The 17,678-nt window shown below is 53.9% G+C and overlaps 4 protein-coding genes across 4 annotated transcripts; 3 read left to right on the top strand and 1 right to left on the bottom strand.

Annotated features, from left to right (window-relative positions):
• Window positions 1–250: 250 nt before the first annotated feature.
• Window positions 251–1,207, bottom strand: RHO25_004200 (uncharacterized protein; the record flags this gene model as incomplete). Its single annotated transcript, XM_023595125.2, has 4 exons — window positions 251–518; window positions 589–867; window positions 932–1,026; window positions 1,085–1,207. 4 exons carry the CDS (start codon window positions 1,205–1,207, stop codon window positions 251–253), a joined length of 765 nt encoding a protein of 254 aa, XP_023456723.1.
• A 374-nt stretch (window positions 1,208–1,581) lies between these two features.
• On the top strand, window positions 1,582–5,823 carry RHO25_004199 (uncharacterized protein; the record flags this gene model as incomplete). Its single annotated transcript, XM_023595124.2, has 9 exons — window positions 1,582–1,626; window positions 1,696–1,958; window positions 2,033–2,214; window positions 2,266–2,973; window positions 3,026–4,942; window positions 5,022–5,477; window positions 5,548–5,636; window positions 5,703–5,717; window positions 5,788–5,823. 9 exons carry the CDS (start codon window positions 1,582–1,584, stop codon window positions 5,821–5,823), a joined length of 3,711 nt encoding a protein of 1,236 aa, XP_023456713.1.
• Window positions 5,824–8,277: 2,454 nt separating this feature from the next.
• Window positions 8,278–12,384, top strand: RHO25_004198 (uncharacterized protein; the record flags this gene model as incomplete). Its single annotated transcript, XM_023595123.2, has 2 exons — window positions 8,278–12,162; window positions 12,241–12,384. The coding sequence occupies 2 exons, from the start codon at window positions 8,278–8,280 to the stop codon at window positions 12,382–12,384; spliced, it is 4,029 nt and encodes a 1,342-aa protein (XP_023456714.1).
• Window positions 12,385–13,792: 1,408 nt separating this feature from the next.
• On the top strand, window positions 13,793–14,410 carry RHO25_004197 (uncharacterized protein; the record flags this gene model as incomplete). The annotated part of the gene is made up of 1 exon (XM_023595122.2): window positions 13,793–14,410. The coding sequence occupies one exon, from the start codon at window positions 13,793–13,795 to the stop codon at window positions 14,408–14,410; it is 618 nt and encodes a 205-aa protein (XP_023456715.1).
• Window positions 14,411–17,678: the final 3,268 nt, after the last annotated feature.

Genomic DNA, 17,678 nt, shown 5'->3' with positions numbered 1-17,678 from the left:
TGGCGTTCATTACCCGGAGAACCATGCACTCACGTTCCTGACGCTTACGTGCAACACGATTCAGTGTATTCTACTGTAGCAGCATTCGGCGTAGCGAGCGGTGTAAAAATTGGACATGCTTTGTACAGTCTGGCTCCAAGGCAATGGAGCTAGCACATTCAATGTATCACACGAAAGGAACAAATTGTCACTAATAATGAACATTCGATCAACAGTACTCCAAAAGCTTTCCTTTTCTTTCGATACTTCGCTACGTATACTTCATCCTCTTGTTGAAGTCATCCACAATCTTTCTTGCGGCTTTGACGATCTCTAATGCTCCAGGACTGTCACTGTGACAGCATAACGAGACATCGTGGTCTCCGACTGGTAATTGGACTTCTTCACCTGTGACTGCTGTCACGGAACTATTTTCAACTTGGCTCGAGACATGTTTGTGCACATCTTCAGATGTCCAAGGTTTTTTCTTGCGATCGATGACGAGTTTTCCATCTGAAGAGTATTTCACATCGCCGTATCTGATTTAATCACAGGAAGCTGTCAGCAATGCGACGAATTTGTGGCAGGATGGGGAGACAGAGAACGTACAACTCCGCTGTAAACGGCAATCCCATTTCTTTCGCAACTTCTTCATGGAAAGTTCCTGCGAGTCCGAAGACGCGGGTTCCGGGTGGTACGCCAGCATATACTGCACGACAGATTTCTTTGTCGCGGTACATCATGCCGTATAAGACGCCGTGGGGTTTGACGTGGTTGAGCGGAACGTCTGCGGCAGTGAGGAAGGCTTGGAGAGCGCCGACTTGATAGCGGGTCATGGCTGTTAGTTCTTCGGGGGACATTTTGATTTCGCGGCGGCCGAAGCCTTGACTGTGGAGAAGATCTAGTTAATGAGAGATTGGAGAGGGGTTGGAAGTTAGTGTGGTATACTTACATATCTGGAAGGCCGGGATGAGCGCCGACGAGGATGTTGTGTTCTTTGCATTTTGCTACCGTTTCGGACATAATCAGCGGGTCGCCGGCGTGGAACTGTCGTGCCTATTAGAACGATTGACACAACGCAGGGCTGCTTCAGAGATGTGCTTACGCCACAAGCGACATTGGCATGATCGATGAGTGGGATGAGTTCATCATCAGGACCTGCTTTGAAATTTCCGTAGCCTTCGCCTAGATCGACGTTGATGTGGACTTTCTTTGAGATGGGCGGCATCGTGCGATCACTAAAGTCTGCGAAGCTCTCTTGGAATATGGACACAATGGGGTGTGAGTGCAGAAAAGGAAAGGGTTGCAGAATTATTCCCGTGAAGCAAGAAGAGGAGGTGAGGTCTCCAGGTACAGCGTACAGCTACCTTTCTAGTGCTAGACTCGCGTGACGATATTATGGATACCCCTCGATGCCAGGTGAGGAGGTTATGATGCTTATCAGTGAGATAGCTCTGGGACCTCGCTCGTGTTGGTTGGAAACCTGGATGCGTGCGGAGAAGTGGCAGTGTGCAGCTGCCATCCTGGGCATCAGGAAGCATAAGAAGATCTGTTGTTACACGGCCTTCTGTCTTTTGGCGAAAGCTTCGCACCATTGACAGAATGGAGAAATTGAAGACGTTGCTGATTGCGAACAGAGGAGAGATCGTGAGTGCCCCGCGATCATGAAGAAGTCGAGTCTTGGCATGCTGATGCAACTTCCTTCAATCTCGCCAGGCTGTCCGTATCATCAGAACTGCCAAACAACTCGGCATCAAGACAGTTTCTGTTTACACATCGGCAGATGCTGCATCGTTGCATGTCTCAGATGCCGATGAAGCTGTCCTCCTGCCGACCCTCCAAAGCTATACCGATGGCGATGAGCTTCTTCGAATCGCAAAGGAGAAAGGAGTCGATGCCATAATTCCTGGATATGGCTTCCTCTCTGAAAATGCAGCATTTGCAAAGGCCGTGAGCGATGCAGGCCTAGCTTGGGTTGGGTATGATTCTGCACTCACCTAGACTTGACTTTTGGAACGTACAGGAAATGCTGATCATGACCACGTGGGTGCAGACCACGCGAAGATGCGATCAAGGCTTTCGGAATCAAGCATACCGCTCGTGATCTGGCGAAGCAGTCTGGCGTTCCCATAGTCCCCGGTACAGAAGGTCTCGTCGAGAGCGAAGAAGATGCTGTCAAGCAGAGCGATTCGCTTGGCTATCCTGTAATGCTTAAGATCACAGCAGGAGGAGGAGGTCAGTCAATTGAGACGAACCCTGTCGTTGTGTGATATTGACTGAAAGCAGGCTCCGGCTTGATAACATGTCAGAACGCAGAACAAGTCAAGGATGGATTCAAGAAAGCCCAATCTCGTGGTCAAGCTCTTTTCAAGGACTCCGGGGTCTTCATTGAACGCTACTACCCCGAAGCACACCATATCGAAGTACAGGTCTTTGGCAACGGGCTCGGCCACGCCATCCACTTTGGAGAGCGAGAATGTTCAATTCAACGCAGACATCAAAAAGTCATCGAAGAATGCCCCAGCCCATTTGTGCAGAACCATTCTGGCTTGAGGGAGAAGATCTGCAGCGCTGCAGTGAGCCTCGCTCAGTCGGTCAAATATGGTTCAGCAGGGACTGTGGAGTTTCTGGTCGATGACAAGACGGCCGATTTCTTCTTCCTGGAGATGAATACCCGTCTACAAGTCGAACATCCAATTACAGAAGCTTGCTATGATGTTGATCTTGTCGAGCTCATGTTGAAGCAAGCGGATGCGCAACTTACTGGTCAAGGTGGCCTATCTGCTGAGTATTTGGATTCACTACAAAAGCCCGGTCCTTTCGGAGCTGCTATCGAAGCCCGCCTGTACGCAGAGAATGTGCTCAGAGACTATGCACCTTCGCCAGGTCTGTTGACAGAGGTGTACTGGGCAGAGCGTCAGAACGCTCGCATCGATACTTGGGTGAGGACTGGCCTGCGGATCTCACCAAATTATGATCCGTTGATCGCCAAAGGTAGGTGTGACACTGGTCCTTCCATTCACGCACTCTAATGATCTTTTTACAGTCATCAATCATGCGAAGACACGCGATGCTGCACTGAAAGGCATGGGAATGCTGTTAGAGCAATCAGTGGTTTCTGGCCCACCAAACAACCTGGATTTCCTGGGCGCTATCATCAAAGATGAGACTTTTCAGTCCGGTCGAACGATCACCTCGTTCCTGCAGAGCTTTGAATACAAGCCGAATGTGATAGATGTAGCGACCGCAGGCGCTTACACTCTGGTACAGGATCTGGAAGGCAGGCCAAGCGTGGGCAAAGGCATTCCTCGAAGTGGAGCCATGGATCCAATCGCTCTTGCTGTGGCTAATGCTCTTGTTGGCAACGAACGTGGCCAGGAAGGTCTTGAGATCACACTCTCTGGTCCCGAGCTGAAGTTCCATGGGCCGGCAGTTATTGCGGTGACAGGAGCTCCCATCGAGGTTGCGCTGGATGGCGATTCCATTCCGATGTGGACCCGCAAGCACATCAAACCTGGCCAGATTCTGAAGATTGGCAAGACAACTGCAGGAGGATGTCGCAGCTATCTCGCTGTATACGGCGGCTTCACTTCCGTGGCGGACTACTTTGGCAGTAAATCGACTTCACCTATAGTTGCTATCGGTGGATATCAAGGACGACAGCTTGCACCTGGAGATCAGCTCAGCCTTGTCAAGGAGATTCCATCGAACCTACACTCTCATCCTAGTGTTCCAGAGTCACTACGACCTGACTACAGCTCACCGTGGACGATCAATGCTCTTCCTGGACCACACGAAGAAGGCTATCTGACCGAACAAGACATCGAAATGCTCTACAGCACTGAATGGAAGGTCTCTCATAACGCTAGCAGGAGTGCAATTCGGCTGATTGGTCCCGTACCGAAATGGGCACGAGCAGATGGCGGAGAAGGTGGCTCACACCCTTCCAACCTAGTCGAATATGGATATTCATGCGGATCACTCAATTGGACTGGCGACGAAGGCTGTATTTTTGCCTTAGATTGCCCCAATTTTGGTGGCTTCGCAAGTTCCGCGACAGCCATTCGTGCAGACTACTGGAAACTAGGACAGCTCAAAGCGGGAGATTCTCTGAAGTACCAACGTGTATCTCTAGAAGAAGCTCTTTCGCTGCGAAGGAATGTCGAAGACTACATCGAAGGCATCAGCAAGGCTGTACAGACAAACGATTTCAACAATGTCAAGCCACTCGCTTCCGACTTCAAAGCCAGCGGGAACTACAGTAAAGCTGTGCTATGGGAACGTCCAGCCTCAGGAGCTCAACCTCAAGTCCGTTATCGCCAAGCAGGAGACGCCTACCTCCTCGTCGAATACGGCAATGAACAGTTTGACCTCAACTATCGCTGCCGCGTCACAGCCCTCGAAAAAGCCATCAACGACTCTACCGCTCCAACCTGGCTCAAAAAAGATCTCATCACCACAGTCGGGTGCTGCACATCCCTCAACATCCACTACGATGGCTCCCAGATGGACCGCGCCCAACTCATCGCTCATCTCCAGACTCTCGAAGACCAAATCGGTGACCTCAGCAAGACCAAAGTTCCCAATCGCCGCTTCAAACTCCCGCTATCCTTCGAAAGCAAAGAACAAACTGAAGCCACAGAGCGGTACATGTCGAATCAGAGGCCTCATGCTCCGTACCTGCCAGACAATCTTGACTTCGTTGCGAAGAACAATGCTTTCACGGCCGATCAATTGAAGCATAACATGTTGACTGGCGAGCTCATGGCCGTCGTGGTGGGGTTCTACTGCGGCAATACCGTATCGTTGCCCGTTGACCCGCGAATGCGAATGAGTGCTCCCAAAGCGAATCCCTCAAGAGTCTTCACTCCTGAAGGGACATTCGGATGGGGTGGAAGTTGCGCATCGATCTATCCCGTGGATTCTCCAGGAGGATATCAGATGTTAGGACGCACAATTCCTTGTAAGCTTTCCCTTCTCCCCTTCTTCTCCCTCACACCCATTGAACAATCACTAACCTCTCTCCTCCCTCCTCCCAACAGGCTTCGACTACTACGGCTTCAAATCCGGCTTCACCCCGACCCGCCCCTGGCTCTTCCAAGACTTCGACATCCTAACCTTCCACCGCGTCTCCGAATCCGAACTCAACGCTCAACTCGAACTTTTCCGCTCTGGACAATATGAATTCACGTACGAAGACTCCGAATTCGATATGGCAGAACATAATAAACTTCTCGAAGCGACGAAATCCGAAGTCGAGGAGATCCGTGCGAAGCAGAGAAAAGTTCAAGAGGAAATGATTAGAGCGGAAAATGAGAGTTTGAAGAGGTGGAGAGAGGAGAAGGAGAAGAGAAAGCCGGATTTGAGTACGATTGAGAGTTTGTTGGGTCAGGAAGGGGTTGGGGTTGTGGAGGCGCCGGTTGATGCGAATGTTTGGAAGGTGGAGGTTAAGGAGGGGGATGAGGTGGAGGGGAATCAGGTTGTGGTGATTTTGGAAGGTGCGTATCTGGATCTGTTGCTTTCATGCTTTTTTCTTGTCCTCTTGTGCTGACGATTTGGGCGTGATAGCGATGAAACTTGAGATCAATGTGTATGTGCCGGAGGGGTTTGCGAGTGGTGGGAAGAAGGCTGTTGTGGAGAAGCTGCTTGTTGAGCCGGTAAGTTGGGTAGATGTATCGAAGCTAGACGAGGCCGTGTTTGCTGACATTATCGACTTGATATAGGGAGAGACGATCAAGGTATGCGTAACCCATATTTCTTCTATGAGGAGTTCTTCGTCTTCGGAGCATTTTGCTGACACTCTGGCAGGCCGGCGGACGCATCGCGCTCATTCGTTCAAGTTGAGTCGTGTAGGCAGTGCGGTTTATCCCGTCACTCTCTGGCAGAAAGAGAAAGCTCGGTATGCGATATGTTCCAATGCGTTGTCTAATGTATTGAAGTCGTTATTTCTTGTCTCTGTGTCACCTGTCTGCGACGCTGCTCCATGCACGGCACACGCACAACCGGCAGGCTAGATGAGCGCAGAAGCCATGAGTTCACGTTAGTCACACGATAAAGTCGATCACACCACGATTTAGCTAGTCCAGTCTACGGCCGTACAGTCTTCGCTTGTCTCAGATCTGTGACCTAGTGTAGTGCACTGCATCCTCTTGAAGAAAAAGCTTCTGTTTGCAAGATATTTTCTTTCCCTTACCTTGCATACTGTTCCGTGACGTATACGCCTGAAATCTGTGTTCATCATGCAGCACTCGCACTGCTCGCTTCAACGTTGGAATGGTCAGCTATACGCAGCAAAGCGAAGCATCGGTCCCGAGTCGCTATGATATCAGTGTGTCAGGAATAGTATTTGAAAGTGAGTCCGAAGCAGGGTCCGAAGAATTTGGAGCTTGCCGCGAAATAGGTCAAGGCTTGGAAGTGAAGATCTGGGCACTTCTAGACAAGGAGATCCACATCATTCTCGCCCAGGGCTGCAGCAGCGATGGTGCAGTGCACATCTGTGGAGAAGGACTGTGGCTCGTGTAAACTGGGTCCCAGTTCAGTCATAGGCCAATGCCACGATCGTCGCACGTAAACTGTGCTAGGGTGGTCCGCTCCAGTGGTGTCGGCAAGGAGAACTATTGGAGATTTGCTGCATGCGGCACAGCATAGTCTAGTCATAGCAGAAGATCCTTTTGGCTTCGGCGGAGATGGAGCCTTCTGCCGACATATCGCCAATGAAGAACGACGTCGAGGCGTCGAAGACGTTGTCGGTGCCTGCTCGGTGTAGTTTGTATCTGTATATTGATTGATTGCTGCTGCAATATCGCAATACCGACTGCTCGTCACAGCGGGTTGATGCCATGGAGCTTGCCTAGTAGAGGCAACAGGCAGGCAACGGGAGATCCACTGCATAGGTCATGCTTGATCCTTCTCGTATATCCTCTCGAGGAGTGCCGGTCTGCTGCTATTAGATGGGGTTTTGCATAGGGATAGCTACGTCTGCAGGTTGCACAGAGAGCATCATTCGGGGCCTAACTTGTGCACGAAGCGAACCTTGTGCCCGGATTGCCCGCTCGTTCGCTATGTTGCTCGCAGCGGCCAGCGTCCGCCAAGGCCTGTCAGGCAATCGGCATAGCCGGGCCGACTCCACTCTCGCCTAATGAGAAGAGTAAGTCGCAATGCGGAAAACGATGTGGCCCAGGCAGGCGTGACTTGGCCTGTCAGAGAGGAAGGTACTGATTGCATGCAGAGCAGGAGCGAGGACGGTCATGGTGTCGTTTGAGGAGGTAATGTCGATTGCGGGATCCGACAGGCGAACGGGAAGCTGCACTGCTGCGTGATGATGAATGCTTGGGCGGCCAGGGTGCACGCGCTCGAGTTTCTTCCCCGTTCCTGCGGTGGTGAAATGGTCGGCGTTCTCCGCGGACGCGACAACCAAGATCTGGCAGTGGCCGCTGCTCGGGGAGCTGGGGAGGTGGAGGTGCGATAGGAGAGGATAGGCAGGAGGCCATCGTCCATATAGGCAGTTCGAGATAAGCGTGTCCGGCAGAGCAGGTCAACGGCAGCCGGCGGGAGGGCGTGTCTGTCGATATAAGCAGTACCACAGGGTCGAGGCGTCGCACGCTGGAGCGCTGCAGGGATGTCGGTCGGTCGACGGTGGGGAAAGCAAGCTGCACACGTCTGGAAGCCCTCTGCGGCGCCCGTCTTGCCCTGCCCTGCCCTGCCTCGTCCACGTCGGACTCGCGGTGGGATGTGCAGGCGGAGCGAGGGGCGCTGGAGTAGACGACGTCGGCTGCTCTTTTCTGCGCTCGCTGCTATTACCGGAGCGCATCCATTATTGCTACCACCGCACATGCAGTACATGGTACCTATCACTACAGCTTACTGACGACAAGGTTTGAACTTAGCGGGCTAGCTTTGCCTTCAGCCACCGCGCTCGTCTGCTAATTGCGTGCTTCCTTCTTGGGACTACCGGCTCTGCGACGACGGCGACAGACGCGTCGTGCACCAGCTCTTGTCAATTTCCTCCTCCTCCGCACCCACGTTCGCGGCGAGACAGTCGCGGCCAAGAGACGGCGGTGGTGGGCGCACGTTGCGGGAAACGGTATGCAGCCGTTGGCGGCATCCTAGACACACGCAAGGCCAACTCTCGAGGCGCCGTGCGGTGGCTTGCCAGTGCGGAGTCTTCTTCGGCGCCCGCTGGTGTGAGTGAGCGCTCTGTCTGCTCTGCTGCCGCGTGCTTGCTTGTTGCTTGCTGGCTTGCCTGCTCCCACGTCGTCCACGCCAGCGCGGTGAGTCGTAGCGCGAGTCGGCACCACCATGGACTCGCGGAAAACGGGGAACGAGTGGGAGGACATGGACATGTTCGGCACCACCGCGCCCACCGGCTTCGACACTCCCTCTGGCTTCGATGCCTTCAACGACTTCACCAACCTCGACGCGCAGTATGCCGAGTCGCCTATCGGCCTCGCCCTACGCACCCCGTCCAAGTCGGGCCCCGATGCCTCCACCTCCGCCGCCGCGCAGCATGCCAATGGCGGGGCGGCGCTCGCCATGACCTCTGCGGAGACCTCGAGCCAGGACTCCTCCTCCGACACGTCGAGCGGGCGCAAGAGGAAGACGGGGCAGTCAGAGTCGCCCGTGTCCATGGACGACTCGATGCACCATCACATTAAGCAGGAGGACAGCAAGATGGACATGCAGCAGGTGCGGAGCTACGATCACTTCTCCCAGCCCATGCACAATCTGTCCCTGGAGCAGCAGCAGAGCCAGAACAACATGGGTCAGCAGTACTTCAATAGTGCCGCATCGAGCCCGGTGCACGCGAGCGACTTCAACTCGGCCATGTCGCTCGATGCACAGGTTGCCGGCAACATGGCTGTCCAGTACCAGCAGGATTCGCCCGTGCAGACCATCAACCCTGGTATGTTCTCCATCGGCGGCTCGCGAGATCAATCTCCTGCCACGAATCTCATGTTCAATCAAGCCTCGCCCACTGCCATGTTCTCCACGCCCTCGTCGGACAGCCCTGAGGCCTTTGCAAACACCCAGAATTGGCCGGCATCACTCGCACAGAACCCACAATGGCCCGGCGACTTTGCAGGTCAGCTAACATCACCAGGTGGCATTGCCTTCACCCCATCACCTGGCGCGAATGGGGCAACGCCGGCGAGCACGACGCGGGGTGCCGCTTCCCGCGCTCTGCTGGGCAGGTCACCACTGCACATTGCCCCCATCTCGACCAAGTCGCGTGTGGAGACGCAGATCAACGTGGTGATGACTTTGGAGAAGCCGCCGCCTGGCATTGAACATCTCCACCTCCCGCTTCACACCATTGCCAAGTCAAAACTATTAGCAAAGGAGGAATTTGACCCCACAAAAGTACTCGAGCTCCACACCATGCTCGTGTGCACTAGTGCAATGCACAACCCACAGACCAAGGAAAAGGCGCTGAAGCGCGCCGCCGCCCAGAATAATGCAGAGATTCAAAGGCGAGCGGAGCTTGCCCGCGATGTGCCGCACGACGAGGATAGGAATGATCAAAAGAACTTGCCCGAGGACGAAAGGGTCGTCAATGGGGGCGAGGTCAAGATCTGCAACAACTGCATACAGCGGGAACGGAAGCGTGCAGGTCGCAAGAAGACAAAGCGCGAAGAGGAGCAGCAGCACTGGGAGCGTTTCGAAACGGAACGAGTGGTGGTGTTCAACTCAAACGAATACCTGCCATTTAAGCCGTGCGATCCGTCACAATACCCGCAGCGAGATACTAACGCTGATGGTGAGCAATACATGCCTCCCGATGGGGCCCTGCACGTCACCGCTGCCATGCGGATCGCATGTTACTGTAGGCACCAGAGCGAGAAGGAGGGCTTTCAAGTCATCTTCACGCTCAAGGACCACCAAGGCAACGTTGTCGCTCAACAGTTATCCGACTCGATCCTCATCACGGACGATCACAAAACACATCCGCAGAGTTTCTCGGCCACAGTCGGCAATGAGGGTTTCTATCAGAACGCGGCTTTCCTGCCCAATGGATTACCGATGTCGCATTCGATGGTGGACATGTCTGCTCACGTCCAACCATTTACATCCTCGCGCTCGGCAGGCAATCTACCCGCGCTTGCATACAACGCGCAGTACAACCCACACAGCCATGTGCACCAACTCCCCGGGTCGGGATACGCATCAGGAACGACATCTGCCACCATGACGCCGACCAGTCTTTCGAGGCCGGGATCGCCAACTAATGCAGGACAAGCAGGTCCCAACAAGAAGCGCAAGTCTTCATCGTTCCACAGGAAGGTCCCGAGCGGCTTGACGATGACTCCTCGAGTGGATACCAGTCAACCACCATCTTCCAACATGCCATCTGCAGTTTCCATGAACACACCGTTCTCGCCAACAGGGCAGTTCCCAGTGAACCAGTCGTACATGACCATCCCGAACAATAACGGTCCAGCACAATATTACAACAGTGGCCCGCCGACTCCAAACGAGAACGCCCCTTTCAACTTCAGCCAGCCACAGGTAGATATGTCGCGCATCCAGCAGAATCTGAACAACCAGGCCTATTTCTCTCATCCATCATCGGCCGTGCCCAGCCGTGCATCGTCCCCCGTATTACAGCAGACCCGCGCCAATATGGCCGCATATGCCAGACAACATCCAATCCAGACGTCCACCAACACCATGGGCAATCGGGCCCAACAGCAGCAGCAATTTGCAGTTCAAGTACCTCCTGGATCTGCTGGGCACGATGGTACAATGTCGTCTTATCCTACGATTGATCGCATCACGCCCAACGAAGGGCCGATGAGTGGGGGTACAGAGGTCGCTATCTTTGGACACAACTTTGTCAACGGCGTCCAAGTCCAGTTCGGCGACCAGGTGGTTTCTTCGCAGGTCCTGTCTCCGAACTCCATGATTACAATTTCTCCGCCTGGCAGGGTAGGCTCCGTCCATCTTAACCTCCTGGCACCTCCAGGCGCAGCGCCATACCCTCAACTCGCGAACCGTCCCATCTTCAGATACACCCAGTACAACGAACAAATGATGGTCATGGCGCTCAAGTATCTCAGTGAGCAGCAATATGGACAGACGGACAATTGGCAAGCGCTGGCGCAGCAGAGCGCGACTCAATACGTGCAATCGAATGTCGTGCGTGGCGGACTGGGACAGCAAGGAACGTATCGCATGGCTGCAGAGTATGGAGATGTCGAAGGAGCGATAATGCAGATCTCAGGTGCTCTTGATCAACACCGGCCTGCTTCCACACTTGCTTCCTCTCATGCAAGCGCAAGCGATGATGCCTCCTCGCTCGGCATCCACCATGAAGCAGAACGATTGGTGGGCCGAGGTGCAAGCTTGACCTGTAGCGACAACAACGGCTACGCGCCTTCGCTGCACGCAGCCCTGCAGGGACATCGCGAGATCTTCGAACGCCTTGCGGCACCCAACGGGCTTCCATACCTGCGCGGGCCACACGGATCCGACATGCAAGCAACCACACGCACACGGCTCCTACGCTATACCGAACATCTGCGCGGCGTCAGACGCTATTCAGGCTCTTCACGATCATCCATCGACGATGAGGGGAAGCCTCTATCGAGAGCGTCAAAGACCGATGGCAGTAACACGCATGTTGCTGAAATGCAGGACAAGGCAGGACAGCATATCGCATTGTCGTCTTCAAGATCTCGACAAATGGGGATTGTTCCCGTGCCAATCGCACACGTACAAAGTGTCCCGTCAGCGACAGATCGTGCGCTCTGCCGTGACAACAGCCCGGCGCAGGCACAGGAGACGGCGGCCAACGCGGATTCCCAGTCCCAAGCACCACCGAACGTGCCCGAAAGCTCAAGTCACCACTGCTGCACCTCCTTTGCCAACGCCGCTGCGTCTCCCAAGGGCAGACGATTGTCGAGGACGGCCACGCCCGCCACGCTCACCGACCTCCTCACGGCGTCGGATCCGGCTTGCGCAGCCCCGGCCTATCACAGCATGCTGTCAGAGCAAACGCCAGCTGAGCTACCAAGGACAATCGCACCCAGCAATCTGGATACTGTTGCAGGGCAGAAGTGCGCGACCATGTTTGAGACCCCGAGTGCAACGGATCACGTTTCCCGTTGTTCAGGTTCTTCCGAGGACCCCTCACCGAACATGTCCGCCGAAACGCTTCGATGGCTTGTCACGACCGGAACTTGGGTAAGTCGTTCATTCGTCCCGCCTTCCGGCCCGAATGATACAAGTGACATCCTTGCTAACCTTCTTTCTCTCTTCCAGGTACCGGGTTATGCTCTCACGACAACGAGTATCATGATTCATGCCATTTTGCCTCACATCAGGCCATCTATCACGGATATGTCTGGCAGTATGGCCATTGCAAATTTGCCTGGCGCGTCTTCTGTCGTCTGCGCTGCTGCTTGAGTGTGTGGATCCTTGAACAGCAGTAATGCAATGCGATGAACCTATTTTACCTTCGAGTCCCTCTTTCAGTACCTTTGAACGAGCACGACGGTTGCAACAGCACGGCGTTCTCTCTCGCAGAAACAAATTCTGTGTTTTAATTTTGCTCGTTTCCTGACCTTTGCGGTCAGGGCTTTGTGATATGAGGCGAGGCGAGGCGAGGGGGCACGATTCTGATTTATGGGATCAAAAGCAATTGATTCATCGGGGTCAAGGCGAGAGGGAAAGGCGACGATACGGGTGGGATCTGTTGAAACGGCGAACCTGGTAGGAAAGGCCGGCTTGCGAGCATGCAACGAATGATGGCAGTGAAGGCACTGTCTTCTTCTGGCCTCGGAATTTGATGGGAGGCATTCTCGTCGGCAAGGGGAGATGAAAATGTTTGATGATGATTGTACATTTTGAAGGATGAAATATACCACACACACATACACATACGAAGAAAGTGATGTTTGTGCCAAGGTGCTGCAATTCATGTTCTGATCCACTGAACGCCACCGCCTTTCACATGTGAGGAGCTTCGATCCATGCCAGTAACGCTAGTCTAGTCTAGTGCGGAGTGAAGTGAAGGATTGGAATTATTTTACATGTTCTTCTTCTTGCATGAAGGTAGACTGAATGTTTGAGGAAGCTACTCCACTGGCGCAGTTCACTCGGCGCAGTTCAATACCCTGTCGCAGTGCATCATTGCAGTGCCTTATTGCAGTGCATTATCGCAGTGCATCAACGCAGTCCATCATCGCAGTCCGTTATTGCAGTGCCTTATTGCAGTGCCTTATTGCAGTGCCTCATTGCAGTCCTTTATTGCAGTGCATCATTGCAGTTCGTCATTGCAGTGCATTATTGCAGTGCAACAGCGTAGTCCATCATCGCAGTGCATCATCGCAGTCTCATTGCAGTCCATCCATCGCAGTGCATCAACGCAGTGCATCAACGCAGTTCGACGGCGGATAGTAGACTGTCGGAGCTTTCGTCGAGATCGACGCCTTTTTGCGCGCCCCGCTGCGCAAGGCTGAGGATTGAAGTCCTTGATCTTATTGGCGATCGAGCGCTGTAGTCAATCGATTGGACGTCCTTCGAATGTTTCATGGCAAGGCTGTAGGAGTCACAAACCTAAGGCGGCCTCTTTCTCTCCTTGTCTATTTCAGGCCATGATTGGAAGTCTTCTCGTGGTATGAAACGGCGATGTCGAAGGCGCAGCGTATGCTGGCGATTCTGCACTGCCGTCTGTGTTCAGCCTTGTCTCAAGCTTGATGTGTATAAGCATTCGCCAGTTTGTGGGTGGTTATGGGAGTTGTGAAAGAAGATATCTTACCTTCCAGCGCTGCATCGTAGCAACACAAGAGCCAACGCAAAACAATTCCTCAAAATGCACGTCTCAGTCCTCTCGATCGCCGCAGTCCTGCTCAGCTCCATCGCAGAGCTAGGCACAGCCTTGCCTCAAATCCCCAACAATCCCGCCGCATCCGTTCTCGCCGAAGCTGTCGCAACCTGGAACAACGAACCCACCACTCCGACGATAAACGTCAACGGCATCAACGACCTCATCAGCGCCGTAACAGCAATTATACCTTCACCAACTCCTCCTCCCCCTCCACCAAAGCCCCCAGGACCTCTCTGCCGCTACATCCTCACCGGCATCAACTCCTACGGCGGCGGAGGCGGTGGCGGCGCCTACCAATCCCACATCAACATTTGGGACTTCAACTTTTCCATCGAAGACTCCAAGAGCGGCAAAAAGCGCTACACCAAAATCTTGTCCGGTGATCTCAAACCCTACGCGTTCTCCGTCGGTCGCGCAGATTATAAGGGCACGCACAATATGTGCGTGAGCGCAGACTTTTGGCGCGGAAGTTATAAGTGGAATAGCTGTCGCATTTCGTTCGATGGGGGAGAGTATATTGAGGGCAAACGAGAGAAGGTTGATATTGATAGTAATATCGTCTCTGTTGTAAAGAGTAGGTGTGTGGTTGAGTATGAGTGTTGAGGAGGAATGGGAAGCTTGGTGTGGCAGCTCGCTGTGGCAGCTTGCTGTAATCTTGATGGCAAACTGGATGAAGCGCATCTCTCCACTCATTGTTAGTGTGTACTCATACCGTTTGATGATGAGACTCATGTGATATGATGTCTCAATGTTCCGATAATATCACGTTAACTCGTTATGCCGCTCGTCATTCATACTTCGTATCCCGTAGATCCAGGAATTACCTCGCGATCTCGAGGTGAGACTTCAATTCCGATCACACAGAGCAGAGCACAGAGCAACTCCGCACCCACACAACGTCGTCCGAGTCCAGGAAATTCTTGTTTCAGGTACGCAAACCATCACACCCACTCTCTTCAAAGCTTCTTCACACACGTGCGTGTCCGACTGTGTCGTGTGCTTGAAAGGCTGACCTTTTTCTTCACCGGAAGAAGGATGCCTCTTCTGAAGCACCGTGCATGGATATTCAACAACAATCCAAGCCACTGCTATATTACTGATCAATGCATTCACACGTTCTTGTGTTTGATCAGCAACACCACAATCGGAGTCAACACCGAAAAGACTTAGGACAGAAATAAAACCCTATCGTCTGGTCAGTGCTTTCGTACGACGCTTCAAGTACGGTACTCTCGAGCACAATGAAATTGTGATGATCAGAGTCGTCCCAGAGTACTCGATCTCAAGGACAGAGAAAGCCATAAGTGATCTTCAGAAAGCAAAATTCGGCAGACGTGGGATGCCAAAATCCCCTTCGCCATGGATCGTTGGTACGGGCGTGCGGCCCTGCTTTTCCATGGCGTGAGAAGTGGTGATAGAGGGTCAAAGCGGAGGTAGCGGTTGACCCTGCTTCTTCTTGTGTGCCGAATTGAACGTGTCCCAAATTTTCTTGACTCGTCGGAGATAATTTGCGTGGGGTAGGATAGAACTGTAGTATGGGGCTCTGGCGGAGATGGCATGCCGACGCCGAATCCTACTTTTCCAGGTGCCCAGGTACCTGCCATCAGCAGGTGGAATTGTGCACTCGCGCTGGATGGCATCATCAGCAGCATTGCGGAGCTTTAGCGAACTGTTTATTGCATCGGTTGATCGAAGCGCTGAGAACCTGTCGAGCCGAGTCCGCTGCGCTGGATAACGGACCGAGTACAATATCCATTAAACGATGAGAACATGATTCAGACTTCCCTCCTCGGCCAACACGTTGCCACCAGGTGAAATTTGTCCGCTTGTTCAGCTGTGATTATCAAGAATCGCCAACGAACGTCATTCATTGAATGTTTGCTGTGTTGACCCGTTGCAGGGAACTTGCTTCAGGATAGAGAGGAGGTGCTGCGTAGATAACGCCATCTCCTTCCTTGTCTAGCGCACTCGCTAAACGTCGTCGATAGACTTGCGCACCGAAAGCGTGAGCAGGCTATAATCGGGCTTTCGGGTATTGCAGCTAGAGGGCAGCTTATGCATGCACGCATATTCTGCATAACATTTTCCAGCAGGCCTCCTTGACACGACGATACCATTACGTTCGACAGCACGAAAAGCAGGTCGTTTGCTGTCGTGTCGGCGAGGAATATAGTTCAACGGTTCCACTCCGCCACGGTTTCGTGAAGAAAAGGTGTGATGAGTGCTGCCACGTATGGAGATGGCCCGCAGAGCGGTGTCTCTAGCCACCCTCATTTTCCTTTCTTTCCTTTGTGCATGAGTGGCGCATTGAAACGGTCTTCACACCGTGCATGCCGTGTGACATCAAATCTGATCCCTGCTTGTGCGCCGTGCTTGACGAAAGGCTTTCTGAGAAAAGTGGTTTTCGTGGTGGCAGACACAATGGCCTGTTGTAGCTGACCACGCAGGCGCCGCCGGCGAGAAAAGCGACGAGCGCCAGATTATGCTGCGGACAATGATCTCGATCTCGAACGTCGAGGTCAGCGTTTCTCTCCCCTCGCTAGCTGAAGTATGCAGTCCTCCGGAAGCAGTAGTGATCGGAGGCAGGTTCAGACGAGTGAAGTGGAGGATACTCTGCTGGTGCTCCAAGATTGCCAGCGAGAGGGCCGATCCGGTAGCTTGCCGCGCGGTTCGGGCGACTGCATTGACACATCCAGCACAGAGGTATTAGGTAGAGGTCGTTAATTGAGCCAGAGTGTGGAGTTTCTAGCATCAACGAAGAAGAGCGGCGTCGTCCCTGCACACAGAAGGAGCACCAGTTCCAGGTTGAATTGCATGGTCACACGGTACCGAAAGCCGAGCGGATAACGAGTACCGTTGGTTCAGCTGGCTGCATCGGGTGGGCTCCAGCAGCACGTTGTCTAGATCAGTCGCCGACGAGGTGATGCGACGGTGGGCGAGACAGATGGCATCAAGGCTTGCTTATGCAAATTGCGCCGGTGGTGAAGCTCAGCGGCTCGTTGTTGCGTTGTACGGAGCCGACATGGGCTGGTGGGGCGTGAGCATGGGGACCTGGTCTCGCTTGCGGTATGTGGCTGCCCTGGTAGAATGGGAGGCCCCAAGCGAACACGCAGCGGTGGGTGACGACGGGCATGCATGAGGCAGCGGATTAATCCGTGCACGGTGGCGATCAGACCGGCGCTTCCACGTGTGCTGCTACCGGGCGCGAGCCTGCTTCGGGCATGAAGAGTGGCCGTGGCAGCAGTGTTGTCGCTACTAGACTCGTCTGTTTCATGGCTGCGTGTAGAAACACGTCCAACATGACTCGCGCCGGCGGCCATCCCGGCGCGCGCTGCTGCTCGCAGATGGTGAGATGACGAACCTTGCCCGTAGCACGATTGAGTTTGGGCCGCCTGCTCGGTGCGCGGCGCGTCGAGCGCCCGCGCGGGAGTAGCAGTTCGACGTACAGTATACAGTCCACACTCGCAGGAAGACGCAGGACAGAAAGTTCATTGCTCCGCCGAGGGTGCGGTCAACGGTGATGATGCCGATCGTCTACGGACTGCAGTCTGCTGCAGCACTCAGCAGAGTGCAGTTCGCCGGCGTTTCTGGTTGGCGCGGCGGAGGGCCATCTGCGCAAGCCACAAGCGGGTAGGCGTCCAGGCGAGGGCTAGTGTAGGATGCCGCCGCGCCCTTGTTCGCTCCCTCGCGCCGTCTTGCTCTCTTCGCACGCCTGGGTACCCCTTCCCACTTCATTCATCACTCTCCCAGCCCAGCGGACGCTCTTCTGCTGCGGCTCCAAACCAACTGCTGTCACGCCCAGCTTCATGCCTGGGACACTGCTCGACTCTCTGCCTGCGCTGCAGCTGTGATTCTGGCCCTCGCAGCTCAG

Source organism: Cercospora beticola, chromosome 3 (assembly GCF_033473495.1).
Source record: "Cercospora beticola chromosome 3, complete sequence".
In the NCBI taxonomy this organism is placed as follows: domain Eukaryota; kingdom Fungi; phylum Ascomycota; class Dothideomycetes; order Mycosphaerellales; family Mycosphaerellaceae; genus Cercospora; species Cercospora beticola.
The sequence above is the reverse complement of the archived record's forward strand: the minus strand, read 5'-3'. Positions and strand labels throughout refer to the sequence as shown.